Below are 18,684 nucleotides of genomic sequence, written 5' to 3'. Positions count from 1 at the left end.
TCTGAATGCCCCTTTATCTAATCTCCACTTGTGACCCCTGGTCCTAGTTTCTTTTTTCAGGTCGAAAAAGACCCCTGGGTCGACATTATCAATACCTTTTAGAATTTTGAGTGCTTGAATCAGATCACTGTGTAGTCTTCTTTGTTCAAGACTGAATATTATTATTATTATATATTTCTTAGCAGACGCCCACTTATCCAGGGCGACTTACAGTCATAAACAAAAATACAGTCCAAGAATCACAGTACAAGTAATAATACAATTAGGAGCAAGATAAAAATATAATAAACATGCCATTCTGGTTGCTCTTCTTTGCACTCTTTCTAGAGCAGCAATATCCTTTTGGTAACGAGGTGACCAGAACTGAACACAATATTCTAGATGAAGTCTTACTTCTATGTTCTCAGCTCCTAAAAAGTTGCAGATTTCAAGTTACTTTATAGTTAAGCTGAAATCTCCAACGGTTTAAGAGCAGAAAACAATTAAAAAGGCAGAAGCCATGCACGTGTAAATAATGTGTAAATATAAAGTGTAAATATGAAAAAGTGTGTGTTAGATATGGCAGCCCTGGTTGTCTTGGGTGTGTCTGCGGTGGTGGTTGGCAGGGATAGGGTTAATTCCAAGCCCTGCCAAATATATGTGCAGAATGTAGCCAGGTGTTGATTGAATTATTAGCTTTCAATCAACCCTGGCCACATGGTATATAAGGGAGCTGAAGAACTCCATTTAGAGAGAGAGCCTGGGAGAGACACACACACACAATTGTTTGTTCATTTTTGTGGTACGTGATTGTTTTGTTACAAACTTTATTTGGCTCTGTGAGCTGTGTTTTGTTTTCTTATTTTTGTTTAATAAACCTGCACAGCAGCGCTTAAACTGCAGTTTTACTGTCTCCGAGTCTCTGTCCACCCAGCCACCCTGTCGCAAGGCCTAATTAAGCTAATTAGTAGTTTAATTAAGGGTTTAGTTAAGTAATTGAGAGCTCAGTTGGAATGAAAACCAGAATACACGGGTCCCAGAGGACCAGGATTGAGAACCATGTATACAACATGGAGGGGGATTTTGATTGGATCGCCAATAATACTTCCACCAATCAGAGGGTTGCATACAGTGCTCGTAGCGATCCCGCCCTCTGTCAGACTGGTATACAGAACAGATTAAAGAAGCACTGGACAAGAGAAATAATGTGTCAGATATCAAAGTGGATGTGAGAATGGCAGTGATGAAGCCAATTTGCTTGAAAACATTAAAAGTAGATCGGACATTTCCATCAGTGGATTTAAAAAATCTAGAATTGATGATGCGATCAGAAACCCAGAGGCAGTGTAAACTGCGACTGCTACTGTAATAGGGCTGGTATTTGTTATGTTAAGCATTTGTGTGTGTTTGTGTTTGTTTTTTTTGTTTTTTGTTTTTTTTTAAAAAGGGTTTAATTAAGTAACAGCCAAAACTGTTTGTGTCAAACTTGTTTAAAGTCTGTAACAAAATGGTTGATTGTTATTGTCGACACGACTGTTAATGCAGGCGTCGTGCAGGTATCGCAAAGTCCAGAAACAAGACAAAACAAAACGTTAAAACGTTTTGCACCGTATCAAACTGAGCTCATTTTGCCAGTGCTTGCTAGTCTATTAACCAGTCTGAACTGATTTTGAAGCAAATAAAAGCATTTTCGTTTCGGCTTTATTGTTAAAGATTTCACACGTCAATACTGCCCTATAAATGCTGCATGACAGTACAGTGATCATTCCACTGTGTTATGTTATGAACCATAGTCTTAAAACTGATCATAAAAGTTTACTGGTTCTTAAAATGAAGTGCCATATAAGAGCAATAATACTGTAACTGATTAGAAGGCCTTCTTTGTTGCTATAACGAGATACTGTAAATGAGATACTGTTCAAGCAGACATATTTAAGTAAACATTTATCTAAATGTGTTTGTTATTAAAAGTAGAAATGCAAAACTGTGACTTTTTTTGTGAACGTGCTGTGAAAAAAATCCCCCAACGTAGCAAATCTGCCGAATTTAATACCAGCCATAATGTCCCGTTATACTGTATATATTAACTTAAAACAAATCTGCTGACACCTCCAGGCATGTCAGTTTGTAGATGGCACTGCGCATCTGACTGGTGCCTTTTAAGCTTGCATGTTTTTGGATGAAGTCCGCTCCCATCTGGTAATGTATGTTGTTTATCAGCTTACTGTGTAGTAAGCGTTGGTCACAATCAGTAAACTGGAATTTGCAGTGTTAAGTTTGCTCTTATTACGATGGATCGATGGCTGTTTCGTGCAAAAAAAAGAAAACAGCTGTGACATAGAGAAGCCGCAGTCATGTTGGATTATTTTTTATCTTCTCTTTTCATTTGGCATAAATTTGGATTCACCCAAGGTGAGGTACGCTTTAGGGAGATTTTTCTAGTTTTAACTTTGTCAAAGACCCTGGACAGAAGGTTATTAGAAGTGTCTGCTACCTCATCAGTTGACTGAGAGTTCGTAGCAGCAGGTGGTATTAATCTTAGCATATGAGACTGCTCTGCTACAGTTGAAGAATGTATTGCCCCTTTAACTGCACGCAGCAGAGCAGTGTGGGTGGGTAGAGGTAAGAAATGACAGCAAGATGATCGGAGATGGTAAGATGACTGTGAACAGCTAAGCCACGAGTGATGACCAGGTCTAAAGTACGGCCACGATTGTGAGCAGGTCCTTCAACATGCTGAACATCATCTAGAGAATCTAGGAGCCTTCAAAAGTCCACTGACTTTGGATCAGAGTCACTGTCAATATGTAGATTAAAATCTCCAATAACTATTTAGCAGAGGGCACAGCGAGGAAATCAGCAAATTCTGTGATAAAAGGTAGGTTGGATTAGAGTGGACGGTAAATAACTACAGTAATCACAGGGGATTGATTTTTTTTAAATAAATTTATTAGGTCTGCAATTGATTTTACCTTGTTTTTCTCCCAATTTGAAATATCCAATTGGCTCACCGCTACCACCCCTGCGCTGACTCGGGAGCAGCGAAGACGAACACATGCTGTCCTCCGAAACCTGTGTCGTCACCCAACTGCTTCTTTTCACTCTGCAGGCCCGCCATGCAGCCAACCCAGAGCTACAGCGTCGGAGGACAACACAGCTCTGGGCAGCTTACAGGCAAGCCCGCAGGCGTCCGGCCAGTCTACAGGGGTTGCTGGTGCGCGGTGAGCCGAGGACACCCTGGCCGACCTAAGCCCTCCTTCTGGTCAGTGTGTGTCGAGTCAGTGCTTCTGGTCAGTGGGCTTCTGGTCAGTGTGTGTCGAGTCAGTGCTTCTGGTCAGTGTGTGTCGAGTCAGTGCTTCTGGTCAGTGTGCGTCAAGTCAGTGTTTCTAGTCAGTGTGGTTCTGGTCGGTGTGTGTCGAGTCAGTGCTTCTGGTCAGTGTGTGTCGAGTCAGTGCTTCTGGTCAGTGTGTGTCGAGTCAGTGCTTCTGGTCAGTGTGCGTCGAGTCAGTGCTTCTGGTCAGTGTGCGTCGAGTCAGTGCTTCTGGTCAGTGTGCGTCGAGTCAGTGCTTCTGGTCAGTGTGGTTCTGGTCGGTGTGCGTCGAGTCAGTGCTTCTGGTCAGTGTGGTTCTGGTCGGTGTGTGTCGAGTCAGTGCTTCTGGTCAGTGTGCCTCTGGTCAGTGTGTGTCGAGTCAGTGCTTCTGGTCAGTGTGTGTCGAGTCAGTGCTTCTGGTCAGTGTGTGTCGAGTCAGTGCTTCTGGTCAGTGTGTGTCGAGTCAGTGCTTCTGGTCAGTGTGGTTCTGGTCGGTGTGTGTTGAGTCAGTGCTTCTGGTCAGTGTGGTTCTGGTCGGTGTGTGTCGAGTCAGTGCTTCTGGTCAGTGTGCCTCTGGTCAGTGTGTGTCGAGTCAGTGCTTCTGGTCAGTGTGTGTCGAGTCAGTGCTTCTGGTCAGTGTGTGTCGAGTCAGTGCTTCTGGTCAGTGTGTGTCGAGTCAGTGCGTCTGGTCAGTGTGTGTCGAGTCAGTTCTTCTGGTCAGTGTGCGTCGAGTCAGTGCTTCTGGTCAGTGTGCGTCGAGTCCGTGCTTCTGGTCACTGTGCGTCGAGTCAGTGCTTCTGGTCAGTGTGCCTCTGGTCAGTGTGTGTCGAGTCAGTGCTTCTGGTCAGTGTGTGTCGAGTCAGTGCTTCTGGTCAGTGTGTGTCGAGTCAGTGCGTCTGGTCAGTGTGCGTCGAGTCAGTGCTTCTGGTCAGTGTGCGTCGAGTCAGTGCGTCTGGTCAGTGTGCGTCGAGTCAGTGCTTCTGGTCAGTGTGCGTCGAGTCAGTGCGTCTGGTCAGTGTGCGTCGAGTCAGTGCTTCTGGTCAGTGTGCGTCGAGTCAGTGCTTCTGGTCAGTGTGCGTCGAGTCAGTGCGTCTGGTCAGTGTGCGTCGAGTCAGTGCTTCTGGTCAGTGTGCGTCGAGTCAGTGCTTCTGGTCAGTGTGCGTCGAGTCAGTGCTTCTGGTCAGTGTGGTTCTGGTCGGTGTGTCGAGTCAGTGCTTCTGGTCAGTGTGGTTCTGGTCGGTGTGTGTCGAGTCAGTGCTTCTGGTCAGTGTGGTTCTGGTCGGTGTGCGTCGAGTCAGTGCTTCTGGTCAGTGTGCGTCGAGTCAGTGCTTCTGGTCAGTGTGGTTCTGGTCGGTGTGTGTCGAGTCAGTGCTTCTGGTCAGTGTGGTTCTGGTCGGTGTGTGTCGAGTCAGTGCTTCTGGTCAGTGTGTGTCGAGTCAGTGCTTCTGGTCAGTGTGCGTCGAGTCAGTGCTTCTGGTCAGTGTGCGTCGAGTCAGTGCTTCTGGTCAGTGTGGTTCTGGTCGGTGTGTCGAGTCAGTGCTTCTGGTCAGTGTGGTTCTGGTCGGTGTGTGTCGAGTCAGTGCTTCTGGTCAGTGTGGTTCTGGTCGGTGTGCGTCGAGTCAGTGCTTCTAGTCAGTGTGGTTCTGGTCGGTGTGTGTCGAGTCAGTGCTTCTGGTCAGTGTGGTTCTGGTCGGTGTGTGTCGAGTCAGTGCTTCTGGTCAGTGTGCGTCGAGTCAGTGCTTCTGGTCAGTGTGCGTCGAGTCAGTGCTTCTGGTCAGTGTGGTTCTGGTCGGTGTGTGTCGAGTCAGTGCTTCTGGTCAGTGTGGTTCTGGTCGGTGTGTGTCGAGTCAGTGCTTCTGGTCAGTGTGTGTCGAGTCAGTGCTTCTGGTCAGTGTGCGTCGAGTCAGTGCTTCTGGTCAGTGTGCGTCGAGTCAGTGCTTCTGGTCAGTGTGGTTCTGGTCGGTGTGTGTCGAGTCAGTGCTTCTGGTCAGTGTGGTTCTGGTCGGTGTGTGTCGAGTCAGTGCTTCTGGTCAGTGTGGTTCTGGTCGGTGTGTGTCAAGTCAGTGCTTCTGGTCAGTGTGGTTCTGGTCGGTGTGCGTCGAGTCAGTGCTTCTGGTCAGTGTGGTTCTGGTCGGTGTGCGTCGAGTCAGTGCTTCTAGTCAGTGTGGTTCTGGTCGGTGTGTGTCGAGTCAGTGCTTCTGGTCAGTGTGCGTCGAGTCAGTGCTTCTGGTCAGTGTGGTTCTGGTCAGTGTGTGTCGAGTCAGTGCTTCTGGTCAGTGTGGTTCTGGTCGGTGTGTGTCGAGTCAGTGCTTCTGGTCAGTGTGGTTCTGGTCGGTGTGTGTCGAGTCAGTGCTTCTGGTCAGTGTGGTTCTGGTCGGTGTGCGTCGAGTCAGTGCTTCTAGTCAGTGTGTGTCGAGTCAGTGCTTCTGGTCAGTGTGGTTCTGGTCGGTGTGTGTCGAGTCAGTGCTTCTGGTCAGTGTGGTTCTGGTCGGTGTGTGTCGAGTCAGTGCTTCTGGTCAGTGTGGTTCTGGTCGGTGTGTGTCGAGTCAGTGCTTCTGGTCAGTGTGCGTCGAGTCAGTGCTTCTGGTCAGTGTGCGTCGAGTCAGTGCTTCTGGTCAGTGTGGTTCTGGTCGGTGTGTGTCGAGTCAGTGCTTCTGGTCAGTGTGGTTCTGGTCGGTGTGTGTCGAGTCAGTGCTTCTGGTCAGTGTGGTTCTGGTCGGTGTGTGTCGAGTCAGTGCTTCTGGTCAGTGTGTGTCGAGTCAGTGCTTCTGGTCAGTGTGCGTCGAGTCAGTGCTTCTGGTCAGTGTGCGTCGAGTCAGTGCTTCTGGTCAGTGTGGTTCTGGTCGGTGTGTGTCGAGTCAGTGCTTCTGGTCAGTGTGGTTCTGGTCGGTGTGTGTCGAGTCAGTGCTTCTGGTCAGTGTGGTTCTGGTCAGTGTGTGTCGAATCAGTGTGGTTCTGGTCGGTACCTTTCTCTGTCAGCCTCAGGTCAGCGTTGTCGGGTCTCAGTGTGGTTCTGAACTCGGCCCGGCTCGTGAACATGCGGTACGGTTCCGTCACTCCGAGTGACGTGAGGTCATCGATGAGAACACCCAGGTAACATTCCGTCCGACTGAGCGTGAAACGAGGGAGCGAGAGGGAGGAGAGAGAGGCATTGATACCAGCAACGATACCCTGAGAGAGTGAGAGAGAGAGAGAGAGAGAGAGAGATTTTACATTCCTACCTCTAGTTAATTATTAATTTTCATTCTTTACTTTTTATATTGATGTTCATAATGTTTATTATATACTATGCTTGTAATTGCTTTGGCAATACCACCAAGTTTGTCACGCCAATAAAGCACCTCTGAATTTGAGAGAGAGAGAGCCAGACACTGTTCAGTATTAAAAGATAATGTTTTAGGGGAATGTGTTTTCTCTGTCTTTATATATTTGAGTTGTTTATGCCATGTATGTACTTTGGCAACACAATTCCTTTTTTATTGGTATGCCAATAAAGCCAATTTGAATTGAATTGAGAAAGAGGATACAGCTTCCCAGCCTCCCTTCAATACACTGAGACAAGCCCTGTAATTCCACCTCGCCTCCTGCAGGGGGCTCACTCACCTGAGCAGCAGCCTCCTCATAGCCAGTGGTGCCATTGATCTGCCCAGCTAGGAACAAACCCTGCACTCTGTGTGTTTCCAGAGAGGGGTGGAGCTGACGGGGGTCCAGGAAGTCGTACTGAACACCATATCCTGTTAGAATTCACAGGGAGAGAGAGAGTTTTTGAATACACTGCACCCCCACAGGAAGGAAGGTTTAACTGCAGGGATAGAATTCACTCATCCTGTGAGGGACGGAGGGAGGAGTGTACCTGGTGCGTGTATCTCTGCTCTCTCCAGTCCCGGAATCTCTCTGATCAGGTCTCTCTGTAGCTCAGCAGGCAGAGTCATGGACAGGCCCTGGGGGTAGATGAGATCCGAGTTCAAGCCCTCGGGTTCGAGCCACACCTGGTGAGCCCGTCCAGGGAAACGAAGCACTTTCGACTCGATAGAGGGGCAGTACCTGAGAGAGACAGAGGGAGAGGGTAAACACAGTGACACCCGCAGGGCTGGAGGAGGAACTGCACCACAGGATTATACAGCGCTGTGGAGCTACATTAAAAAACTACTGAGAGAAAGAGAGAGGGGGAGAAAGAGAGAGGGGAGAGAGAGGACAATAGAGGGGGAGATAGAGGGAAGAGAGAAGAGGGGAGAGAAAGAAGGGAAGGGAAGAGAGAGAGAGAGAGAGAGAGAGAGAGAGAGAGAGAGAGAGAGAGAGAGAGAGAGAGAGAGAAGCCACAGTGACACACACAGAGCAGGAAGAAATGCTATAAAGTCAAGTAGACAAAAAAAAAAAAAAAGGCGGCCCTCCTCTCCCCCCCTCACCGGGGCCCCTTGCTGGTTTCCAGTACGTGCTGGTTCAGGTGCAGAGTCTCTCTGATGATTCTCTCGACTCCAGGGCCGGTGTGAGTCAGGAAGCAGGGCAGCTGATCCTCCGGCTCGAATCAAACACAGTGAATTACTGTTAGTATTGAAGTGCATTGTATTGTACTGCATTGCATTATACTGTATTGTACTGTATTATACTGTATTATACTGTATTGCACTGTACTGCATTATACTGTATTGCACTGTACTGCATTGCACTGCACTGCATTATACTGTATTGCACTGTACTGCATTATACTGTTTTGCACTGTACTGCATTGCACTGCACTGCATTATACTGTATTGCACTGTACTGTATTATACTGTATTGCACATTAATGATTTAGACTCTGTTATAGTAAGCAAACTTGTTACATTTGCATAGTTGTTATAAAAGTATTGTTTACTACAAACCGTCAGGAACTTAACCTGTTTGTTTAAATCAGAAGTACCTTATAGTATTTAAATCAGAAAAAGCTTTAAAAATAATAATGATAAATAGAAAACATATCAGACTGTAGGTTTATTTGTTTTTGTTGTTGCAGGTTTTCTTCCTAAGCCGCACGTACTGTGACACAGACTAGTACAGCAGACTTCAGCTTTAAAAGGTAAATGTGTGTTTAATGAAGATTTCAAATGACATTACAGTGGACTTACCTTTTTTTCAGGCAAACCCTTTACTTGTATTTCACCATTTAGACCCTCCGCGGTTATACTCCTACCTGAAACCGCCACCAGCAGTCATTATGACTGTTACATCTTAAACAACATCAATATTAAAATGAAAGACAAACTATCAGATACAACTCAACTCATATCAAACATCTGCACAGCCGAAACGCTGTATTTAAATGAACAATTAAACATAAAAGGGGTTATTTTCTAGCTTGCCACATATAAAGCACTACTTCAAAAAATGAAAAATATAAAATAAACATTTCAAAAGAAACTAGTGTGTAAACAGGTATATGTACATACAAAACTGTAAAAATGAAAGTCGTTTTTAATTTAAAACGAAAGTGTTTTCTCGTGTGTGCGTGTGTCTCGGTGTGTGTGTGTCTCTGTGTGTGTGTGTGTGTGTGTGTGTGTGTGTGTCTCTCGGTGCAGCACAGAATCCAGGCTGAGCTGCAGCCTGCTGCTTTGCAGTTTTCTGATCGAAATGTTTCTGCTGAAGCGCTGCGGCTAGCTTCAAGATGAAATCTCTCCTACTGATATTTTCCCCGGTGCATTCCTTGTACAAAACGAAGGAATTGGTGACTGCCAGGTCCAGCAGAGATAACAACAGGCTTGTATATAAAAATAGAATATTGTAGGTTATATTCAAAATAAAAACATGCATTGTAAAAAGCAGTCAAAAGATAGAGGGCATTTAACATTTTATATTTTTGCGATCCTGCCTTTCAAACACCAGCAGGGTATTTAATACCTCTATTTAGGAAAAGTCAAGAACAAAAGGAATTTAAATCATTTTAAAAAGTGAAACATTTTCAAAAGGGGGGCCCAGCAAAAAAAGTTTGAGAAGCCCTGCCCTAGAATATTTATAGTAAGGTATTGTTTATACAGAATTGGGGGCTTGTGTCTCGAGATAGCTTAAGGATTTATGTTACAATTACTTTATCATAACTTTGATCGCCACACATTTACGCAGGACGTGCACAGAGAAATAGGAACACAGTTTATTTCTGTTTCGCTACGCGGCCGATGTGAAAGCCTCCGTACAGTATTCTGAAAAAAAAAAAATGTTACGTTGGTGCAAAAGTCAAAAACAATAATCTTTATATTATTGGTTTTGGTGTAGGCCTTCTTGTGTACGTTGACGTAGCTAAAGCTACATTATTTGGTGACCTTTCCGTGAATTCTTGGTTTTATTCTGCAACTCGTCCGTGAAATGTACTAAATATCACTGTGCCAAAATAGTAGACTTAATTATACTGTATTGCACTGTACTGTATTATACTGTATTGCACTGTATATATTAACTGGTGAGCAATGATTTCAAAGTGCTCATCCAGTTGATATTTCCCGCGCTCATTCACTCCAGCAACAGAGTGACCCGAGCCAGCGTGAGCCGTCAAACTGAAAGCAGTTCCAACCCTACCTCGCATAGCTGCTCTCTTCTCACTCGGGAAAACATTGCTCAACAGAGAGTTTGCAAAATACTGTATGGGGTAGTGTGTGATAAATGAGAATTAATGCCCAGCCTCTGGGTTTATGTAGCATCCCACCCCTCGGGTGAGCATTCAGTTCTCATATCACACACTACCCCTGCAGTATTCTCTATGTACTGTACTGCAGTGTATTATATTGTATTGTAGTATTATAGCTGCACTGTATTGTATTATATCTGTACTTTATTGTACATGTACTGAATCCGTACTATTACATCTGTACTGTACTGAATCTGTACTATTACATCTGTACTGTACTGAATCTGTACTATTACATCTGTACTGTACTGAATCAGTACTATTACATCTGTACTGTACTGAATCTGTACTATTACATCTGTACTGTACTGAATCAGTACTATTACATCTGTACTGTACTGAATCAGTACTATTACATCTGTACTGTACTGAATCAGTACTATTACATCTGTACTGTACTGAATCTGTACTATTACATCTGTACTGTACTGAATCAGTACTATTACATCTGTACTGTACTGAATCTGTACTATTACATCTGTACTGTACTGAATCAGTACTATTACATCTGTACTGTACTGAATCTGTACTATTACATCTGTACTGTACTGAATCAGTACTATTACATCTGTACTGTACTGAATCTGTACTATTACATCTGTACTGTACTGAATCCGTACTATTATATCTGTACTGTACTGAATCTGTACTATTATATCTGTACTGTATTGAATCTGTACTGTACTGAATCAGTACTATTACATCTGTACTGTACTGAATCTGTACTATTACATCTGTACTGTACTGAATCCATACTATTACATCTGTACTGTACTGAATCTGTACTATTACATCTGTACTGTACTGAATCAGTACTATTATATCTGTACTGTACTGAATCCGTACTATTATATCTGTACTGTATTGAATCTGTACTGTACTGAATCAGTACTATTATATCTGTACTGTACTGAATCTGTACTATTATATCTGTACTGTATTGAATCTGTACTGTACTGAATCAGTACTATTATATCTGTACTGTACTGAATCTGTACTATTATATCTGTACTGTATTGAATCTGTACTGTACTGAATCAGTACTATTTAGGGATGCACCGAATCCAAGTTTGAGATTCAGCCGAACACTGAATCCATCTCAAAAGATTCGTCCGAATACCGAACCGAATACTGAATCTACAAAAACTGTCAAGAAAAACTGAAGGAAACTGCTGAATGAAAAACACACTGGCAGCTACTAACAAGGGACGCGCACAATCTATAGTTTTGAGCCTTTTAGTTCATAGTATTTTTAATACTGAATAGAAATATATCCCTGAACAAGATTTCAGTTTGAAACTTACACAATTTACCGCTAGCCCCCTCCCCCCACTACAGAAACGTCAAAATACAGAACTGTTTACCTTTACAAGAAAGGAGAGCTGCATCTTTGCATAACCCGCTATTTTCTTTAATGACGTTTCAACCTGTGTCACCCGATCTGAGAGTAGGTTTGCCAGCAGGCTCCAGAATCTCGGGACACTTTAAGGAAAGTCAGGTTTTGTAACTCAACTCTCTAAACTGCAATGTATTTAGTAAAGTGAGTGTGAATTGTGTGAACTGTCGCTAAATTAATTGAACTGTTTTATTTAGTTGTTACCGAAAGCACACACATGCCTGCGAGGATCGTTTCCATCAATCAAACCTATACAGCAGCTGATTGGGCGGGACTGTGTGAAGCAAGAAATATTAAACAAATAGAAACTGTACCTGCTGTCACAAGGTTAAATGAAAGAGGCAGGTGAGTGCAAAGCTCTCTATAATAATGGTGTTGCGCTATTTTGATAGATATTGTTTACTGTTAAAAAGAATTCAAGCAATACGATTAATCGTTGTTACGAGGCTCTCCGGATAGAATCGCCACCACAATTAAACAATTAAATACATTTACTAAACTGCTGAAGCAATCCACACCCGCAGCTGCATGGCGTGTTTAGTGCGTGCGCCACCAGTAATAGGGAGTTGAGAGCCAAGACAGAGTTCATCAAACGTGTTCTTGTTATTAAATACAAAAGTTACATTGAATATCGGATTTGTGTCTTTTATTTAAAGAAGAACCGCACACATCTGAGGGATGTATTGAAATGGATGTGCGTCTGGGCGGATATAGGATTCGGTTCACTGAATCCTAAGTGTTGAGCCAAATCCTGCTCAAAAAGTAGGTATTCAGGCCGAATCCGAAACCGAATCCTGGATTCGGTTTTATATCTGTACTGTATTGGATCAGTGCTGTATTATATTGTTATTATACTGGATCAGTACCTTGATGCTGACTCGCTGGTTCAGGAAGCTGAAGGGTACAGGTTTGGGGTCCCCCTCGTGTCTCTCCATTCTGCTGAACTCCACGCTCTCCCTTCTGATCCTGGGGGGGGTCCCCGTCTTCAAGCGCCCCTTCCTGAACCCCAGATCTGAGAGGGAGCAGGAGAGCCCAAGAGAGGGAGGCTCCCCCAGCCTCCCCCCCGGAGTAGACACAGTGCCCCAGCCCAGGGACCCCGACAGGAAGGTGCCAGTGGTGAGAATGAGGGCCTTGCAGTGGACTGTACCACCGTCACCTAACAGGCGAGAAAGATTGAGATAGTGGTACAGTCCAGAGTGAAAACTGCCAGTACTGGACTTTACCAGTGTCACCTAACGGGGGGGAGAAGAGAGTTCATAATGGCAATGGTCTTCTCCTCCTCCCCTCTCTCACCCACTCACTCACTCCCCACTCTCACACCCCTCTCAACCACACAATCCCTCTCCCACTCACTCCCAGTCTCACTCCCCTCACCCAAACTCACTCCCTCTCTCCCAGTCTCACTCCCCTCTCACTCCGTCTCCCCTCTCTCACCTAGTCTCACTCCCCTCTCACCCCCTGTTCACCCAGTCTCACTCCCATCTCTCACCTAGTGTCACTCCCCTCTCACTCCCTGTTTACCCAGTCTCACTCCCCTCTCTCACTCACCCAGTCTCACTCCTCTCACTCTTGCAATGCCAGGCTTCGCTGGGTCAGGCTCCTGCACAATCAGATCTTCAACAGAGCCCTCTTGGACCATCAACCCTGGAGTGCTCAAGATCTCACTCTGTGGAGAGAGAGGAGGGGAGAGGACAGGAGACAGATTAATTCAAATATTATAGTCTGCATGTCTCTCCCATGGATGTCTCTCTCTCTCGTGCTGCATGCTAGGAGTGTGTCACTGATTCTGGGTCCGACGGTGATGGTGAGGGGGGGGGGGGCACTGATTCCAGGTTTGATAGTGACGGTGAGGGGTGGGGGGTCACTGGCTACAGGTGTGATAGTGATGGGGGGGGGGGGGGGTCACCGATTCCAGGTCTGATAATGCGGTGGTGAGGGGGGGTCACTGATTCTTGCATTGACGGAGAGTCAGGATTTGGGGGGAGGGAATTAAAGGTTTCTTATAGAAGATGAAAGGTAAGAGGAATGTGGTTATTTGTCAGTTCTATTTAGTAGCTGATGAAGAAAGCCTTGGGCATTGACAGTTTAGCGATCAGGAGATGTGGAGGATTAAGAACACTCAGTATGGTGTAGTTCAAAAGCTGAATGTTAAAATGGATGGATCACATTTTAATCTTTATCTGTTTTCTCGTTCACCTTTTCTGTTCTTTCTCCCTTTATTTTAATGGGTGAACTGAAGAGGCAGTTTGAATATTATCAGGTGCAGAGAAGTCATGAAAAGAGATGCTGTTTCTGAATATTTAAAACTAAAAAGCACTGATGTTCCTTTTTACAGGAAACGCACAGTGATTTGGACAATCAGACTGTGCATTAAGGGGTGGATTGGATGTTATTTGAGTGCAAGACTAGCAGTTTTATTGTTGGAAAGTTTTGAACCCCATTCTCTCATCGTAGATGAGATCATTCAGGGATGACTGCTTGTAATGCGAGCTGCAGTTTTTATTAATGTTTATGTGCCTACAGATAGAAGGGAGAGAATGGAGTTTTTATCAACTTTGTCAAAATGTAACTCTGACGAGTATCTTTTTGAAATGTGATCTGTGTGTACTGGTAGGCGTAAAACAGTGAAGTGGACTGAAGGCAAGGCTAGAGGAAATTTGAACCTGGATGAGTTTATAGTTAGGTAAAGTACCTTGCTCAAGGGTACAGCAGCAGTGTCCTCCACCTGGGATTGAACCCACGACCCTCCGGTCCAGAGTCCAGAGCCCTGAGCCCTAACCACTACTCCACACTGTTAGGAGGGGCAGCACAGAGAGCTCATGTTGTGAGCAGTAGAGAACGTTATTACAATGGAATTCAGTCTGCAATCGCGCAAGGTGGATGCGCGGCTGCAATGCAGTTCGTTTTGGAGAACGGGAGTGATTGGGATTACTCCAGTGGAGGCGAGGCTCCTCATTTAGAGGGTTTGGATCCTATTTGCAGTCGACATTCAGGATTCGGTTTTGTATCTCTTCTTGTATTTAGGTTCTTACTCATCAGAAATACATTCAGGACGCTGCGTTATCGGGTTTGCTGATTTCCTTGCATGTTGGTTTATTGAATGTGTTTATATATATATATAAATTACCTGTCTGACTGATGGCTAATCAGTAGTTATTTAGGTTGACGATTGACTTCACAAAGCGAAGTTCTAACAAGTCAGTCTTTTTTTTTTTGTCAGCCATGTTGTCTAAAGGCTACATTTTGACTGATTTTAGTAGCAATGCCTGCAAGCAGACATGTTAGGGACAAGGCTCTGTCTCGCAATTAAATTTTTTTTATCTCCGTTAATCTTGGTTTTAATCGCATATTTAAATTGATACAATTACTGCATCCATCTCACTCAAATTTGTTTTAATACTTACATTATTATTCATATCCAAAAAACAGCCCATCATAAAAACCCTGTTTTCTTAATTCTGGATTCATATTGATGGCCCATCTATGGTTTTATATTTATTTACACAGAATTATACAGAAAAACTCCAGCATTTGCTGATAAATTGTTTGTACCATCTATGGTTTTATATTTATTTACACAGAATTATACAGAAAAACTCCAGCATTTGCTGTTAAATTGTTTGTACCAACTGCTTACTGCATTTCCAACTGAAATGTATATTTTCTTATCAGTTCCCTTAAAAGGGTATCCGTTATACTCATATACTCAAACTGGTTTTCCTTGCCGTTTTAAAAAAAAGAAAAAAAAAAAAAAATCTCTTAAAATAAACGTGGTCATTGAAATAAAATGTAAAGTCGGTAGCTATCCGCTAATGCAGGGTGTCCCACTGAGAGTAACCCAGTAAGTATTACAACGTACAAATGAATAGTCAGAGCCACCTGATCGGGATACTGATAATCAGGATTGCTGCTTAAATGAGAGACAACTCTGGGAGCCGCTTCTTCACAACGCTACTGATGTCGTTTAATTGGGACGTCACTTTGTTTAATTGGGATACAGTATTTTCAAATGATGAACAGAGATCGCTTTTCAGAGCAAAGACAGTATCGAGCAGCGAGTACATGATTGCCCTGTGACTTGCGTAAACCACGTTGAACTCTTGAAGGAGCTGCTGGAGTCTCCTGTGGTTTCTCAGGCCGCTGTTGCAAAAAAAGCTGGCGTGTCAACATCGCAGGTGCCTCGCCTTGTGATGAGATGTGATTAACTTATTTTTCATTTCATGTAGAAATAAAAAACAGCGATTCATTTTGTTTAGGAAAAAAACAATTGACTTGAATGCTGAACTCAGATAAAACTGAAGTGATGATTCTGGGGCCTCAGAAGCTACAGTAATATGTGACTTACTCCTTGGTGGCTTCTCTTATGAACTTGCAGACGAAATGAGAAATCTTCTAACCAAATGTTTCTTTTGAGACACACACATCAGGAATATTACTAAAATGTATTTTTATCATCGAAGAAATGTCGCCAAATTGAGAAGTATTCTTTCCCACTCAGATACTGAGAGATTGATGCATGCTTTTGTATCTTCTAGAATTGATTATTGTAATGCCCTATTCTCTGGTTCTCACAGCCATGTTGTATCTCGACTGCAACTTATACAAAATGCTGCAGCTAGAACATGAACCGGGACTTGCATCTCTGCACTGGCCTCCAGTCCGATTCAGGATAGATTTTAAGGTGTTGCTTTTAACTTCTAAGCAGTGTTCTGCGTTTCCGGTTTATTCCAAATTTTACAGAAAAATTACAGGATTTTTTTTGTAACTGGACATTGGTTTTTACTAATTTATCCCCGAAAATGCTGTTTTATTTTGACTCCGACTTTGTAATAAGCAGCCCTACATTGTATCCTGGGATACAGCAGACGTTTAGACGTCAGAGGATCAAATAACATTCGAAACGTGGTTCTCCATCTCTTCACAAACACATTATCACCTGATTAAGTTGGCCAATCAAATTCTTATTATTGTGGCAATTGCTGGGTGTAGTAACTACTAGCTTGATCAAAAACTAAACTGAAATACTTACACGAAAATATATTTTTAGTGGATGAGGAATGGGGAGAAAACGTAATTTAAATCAAGGGAAGTAATGTTAAAAGTTTACAATGCATTAGTAAGACCTCACCTACAATATTGTGTTCAGTTCTGGTCACCTTGTTACAAAAAGGATATTGCTGCTCTAGAAAGAGTGCAAAGAAGAGCTACCAGAATTATCCCGGGTGTGATGGGGTGCAGCCTATTTTGTGGTGGTTCTGTGTTTTTTTTGTATTGTTTAGAGTGGATGTGAGTGAGTTTGGGGTGTGGTTCAGTGAGTATGTGTGTGGAATGTGCCTGGGCTAATGAGGTGCGAATTGCCCAATTAGCCCAGGCACCTGTATAAAAGGGAGTGGTTGGGTATGTTAGGGGGAGAGTGTTTGTTAGGAGGAGAGTGTTTGTAACTGTGAGACGACGTGTGTGAGAGAGAGTGTGAGTGGTTCTTTTTGGTTTGTTTAAAGCCTGTTTTTGTGTTTGTCTTTTTGGTTGGCCATCGTGCCTTTTTATTTTGTGTTTTGTTAATTAAAATATTTTGGTTTCACTGCACTTTCTGTCTCTGAGTCTTCCCTCTGCTGCTATCCTGCCACAGGTTGGTGTCAGAAGTGGGATAGCGCCCCCTGGAGACTCAGAGCGGAAGTGCAGTTTTTTTTGTTTGTTTAAAAAAAAAAAAAAAAAAGGAAGAGAGGATGAGGTGGAGGAAAATGGAGCTGGCCCAGGAGGAGGCAGATGACAGCTGGGAGCTATTTTTAAAAGGGCTCGCGGCAGAGTTGTGCCCCGGCTGTGGGGCATATGGACACACAGTGGCCATCTGCCCCACCCAGTATGAGGAGGAGGAGCTGCCGATGCAACAGCCCGAGTGGGAGGCGCCCGAACGTCCACAGCCCGAGTGGGAGGCGCCCGAACGTCCACAGCCCGAGTGGGAGGAGCCCGAACGTCCACAGCCCGAGTGGGAGGAGCCCGAACGTCCACAGCCCGAGTGGGAGGAGCCCGAACGTCCACAGCCCGAGAGGGAGGAGTCGGTGCGTCCACGGCCCGAGAGGGAGGAGTCGGTCCGTCCACGGCCCGAGAGGGAGGAGTCGGTGCGTCCACGGCCCGAGAGGGAGGAGTCGGTGCGTCCACGGCCCGAGAGGGAGGAGTCGGTGCGTCCACGGCCCGGAGGGGAGGAGCCAGTGCGTCCTAGGTCCGGAGGGGAGGAGCCAGTGCGTCCTGTGTCCGGAGGGGAGAAGCTGAAGGCCCAAACCCCTATTTTTTTTTGGGAGGGACGAGGGCGTGAAGCTCAGGCTCCACAGCAGCCGCTGTTTTTGCTGCTGAAGGGAGCCCAGCGGAGACGCCCGCTACCAGCCCTACCCCCGCTGTCAGAGGAGCCGGCAGCGCCACCAGCCCTACCCCCGCTGTCGGAGGAGCCGGCAGCGCCAACAGCTCTAACCCCGCTGTCGGAGGAGCCAGCAGCGCCACCGGAGGGAGACGAGCTGCTGTTCCCGCCTCCGCCACCAGAGGGAGACGAGCTGCTGTTCCCACCACCACCACCCGAGGGAGAGGGGCAGGAGCTGCCTCTGCCTCCACCACCACCACCCGAGGGAGAGGAGCAGGAGCTGCCTCTGCCTCCACCACCACCACCCGAGGGAGAGGAGCAGGAGCTGCCTCTGCCTCCACCACCACCACCCGAGGGAGAGGAGCAGGAGCTGCCTCTGCCTCCACCACCACCATCCGAGGGAGAGGAGCAGGAGCTGCCTCTGCCTCCACCACCACCACCACCCGAGGGAGAGGAGCAGGAGCTGCCTCTGCCTCCACCACCTGAGGGAGAGGAGCAGGAGCTGCCTCTGCCTCCACCACCACCACCCGAGGGAGAGGAGCAGGAGCTGCCTCTGCCTCCACCACCACCTCCCGAGGGTCCGCTGCTGCTGCCGTCGCCTCCCGAGGGTCCGCTGCTGCTGCCGTCGCCTCCCGAGGGTCCGCTGCTGCTGCCGTCGCCTCCCGAGGGTCCGCTGCTGCTGCCGTCACCTGGGGTCGCCAGGGATCCTGCTTCGCCTGGGGTCGCCAGGGATCCTGCTTCGCCTGGGGTCGCCAGGGATCCTGCTTCGCCTGGGGTCGCCAGGGATCCTGCTTCGCCTGGGGTCGCCAGGGATCCTGCTTCGCCTGGGGTCGCCAGGGATCCTGCTTCGCCTGGGGTCACCAGGGATCCTGCTTCGCCTGGGGTCGCCAGGGATCCTGCTTCGCCTGGGGTCGCCAGGGATCCTGCTTCGCCTGGGGTCGCCAGGGATCCTGCTTCGCCTGGGGTCGCCAGGGATCCTGCTTCGCCTGGGGTCG

At 46.0% G+C, this 18,684-nt stretch overlaps 1 protein-coding gene across 2 annotated transcripts in view; it reads right to left on the bottom strand.

Annotated features, from left to right (window-relative positions):
* The window catches only part of mto1 (mitochondrial tRNA translation optimization 1), a 54,193-nt gene that overhangs the window by 24,138 nt on the left and 11,371 nt on the right, over nt 1-18,684 (bottom strand). For both annotated transcript variants that reach the window (XM_059012471.1, XM_059012472.1), the window contains 6 exons: nt 12,889-13,006; nt 12,207-12,496; nt 7,696-7,808; nt 7,143-7,333; nt 6,893-7,023; nt 6,256-6,460 (listed from right to left, as the gene is read on the bottom strand). In XM_059012471.1, the coding sequence (XP_058868454.1) occupies nt 6,256-6,460; nt 6,893-7,023; nt 7,143-7,333; nt 7,696-7,808; nt 12,207-12,496; nt 12,889-13,006 (1,048 nt within the window). The remainder of the gene's footprint in view (nt 1-6,255; nt 6,461-6,892; nt 7,024-7,142; nt 7,334-7,695; nt 7,809-12,206; nt 12,497-12,888; nt 13,007-18,684) is intronic.

The sequence above is a fragment of the Acipenser ruthenus genome, chromosome 44 (assembly GCF_902713425.1).
Source record: "Acipenser ruthenus chromosome 44, fAciRut3.2 maternal haplotype, whole genome shotgun sequence".
NCBI lineage: Eukaryota > Metazoa > Chordata > Actinopteri > Acipenseriformes > Acipenseridae > Acipenser > Acipenser ruthenus.
This window is presented reverse-complemented; position numbering and strand designations above follow the sequence as displayed.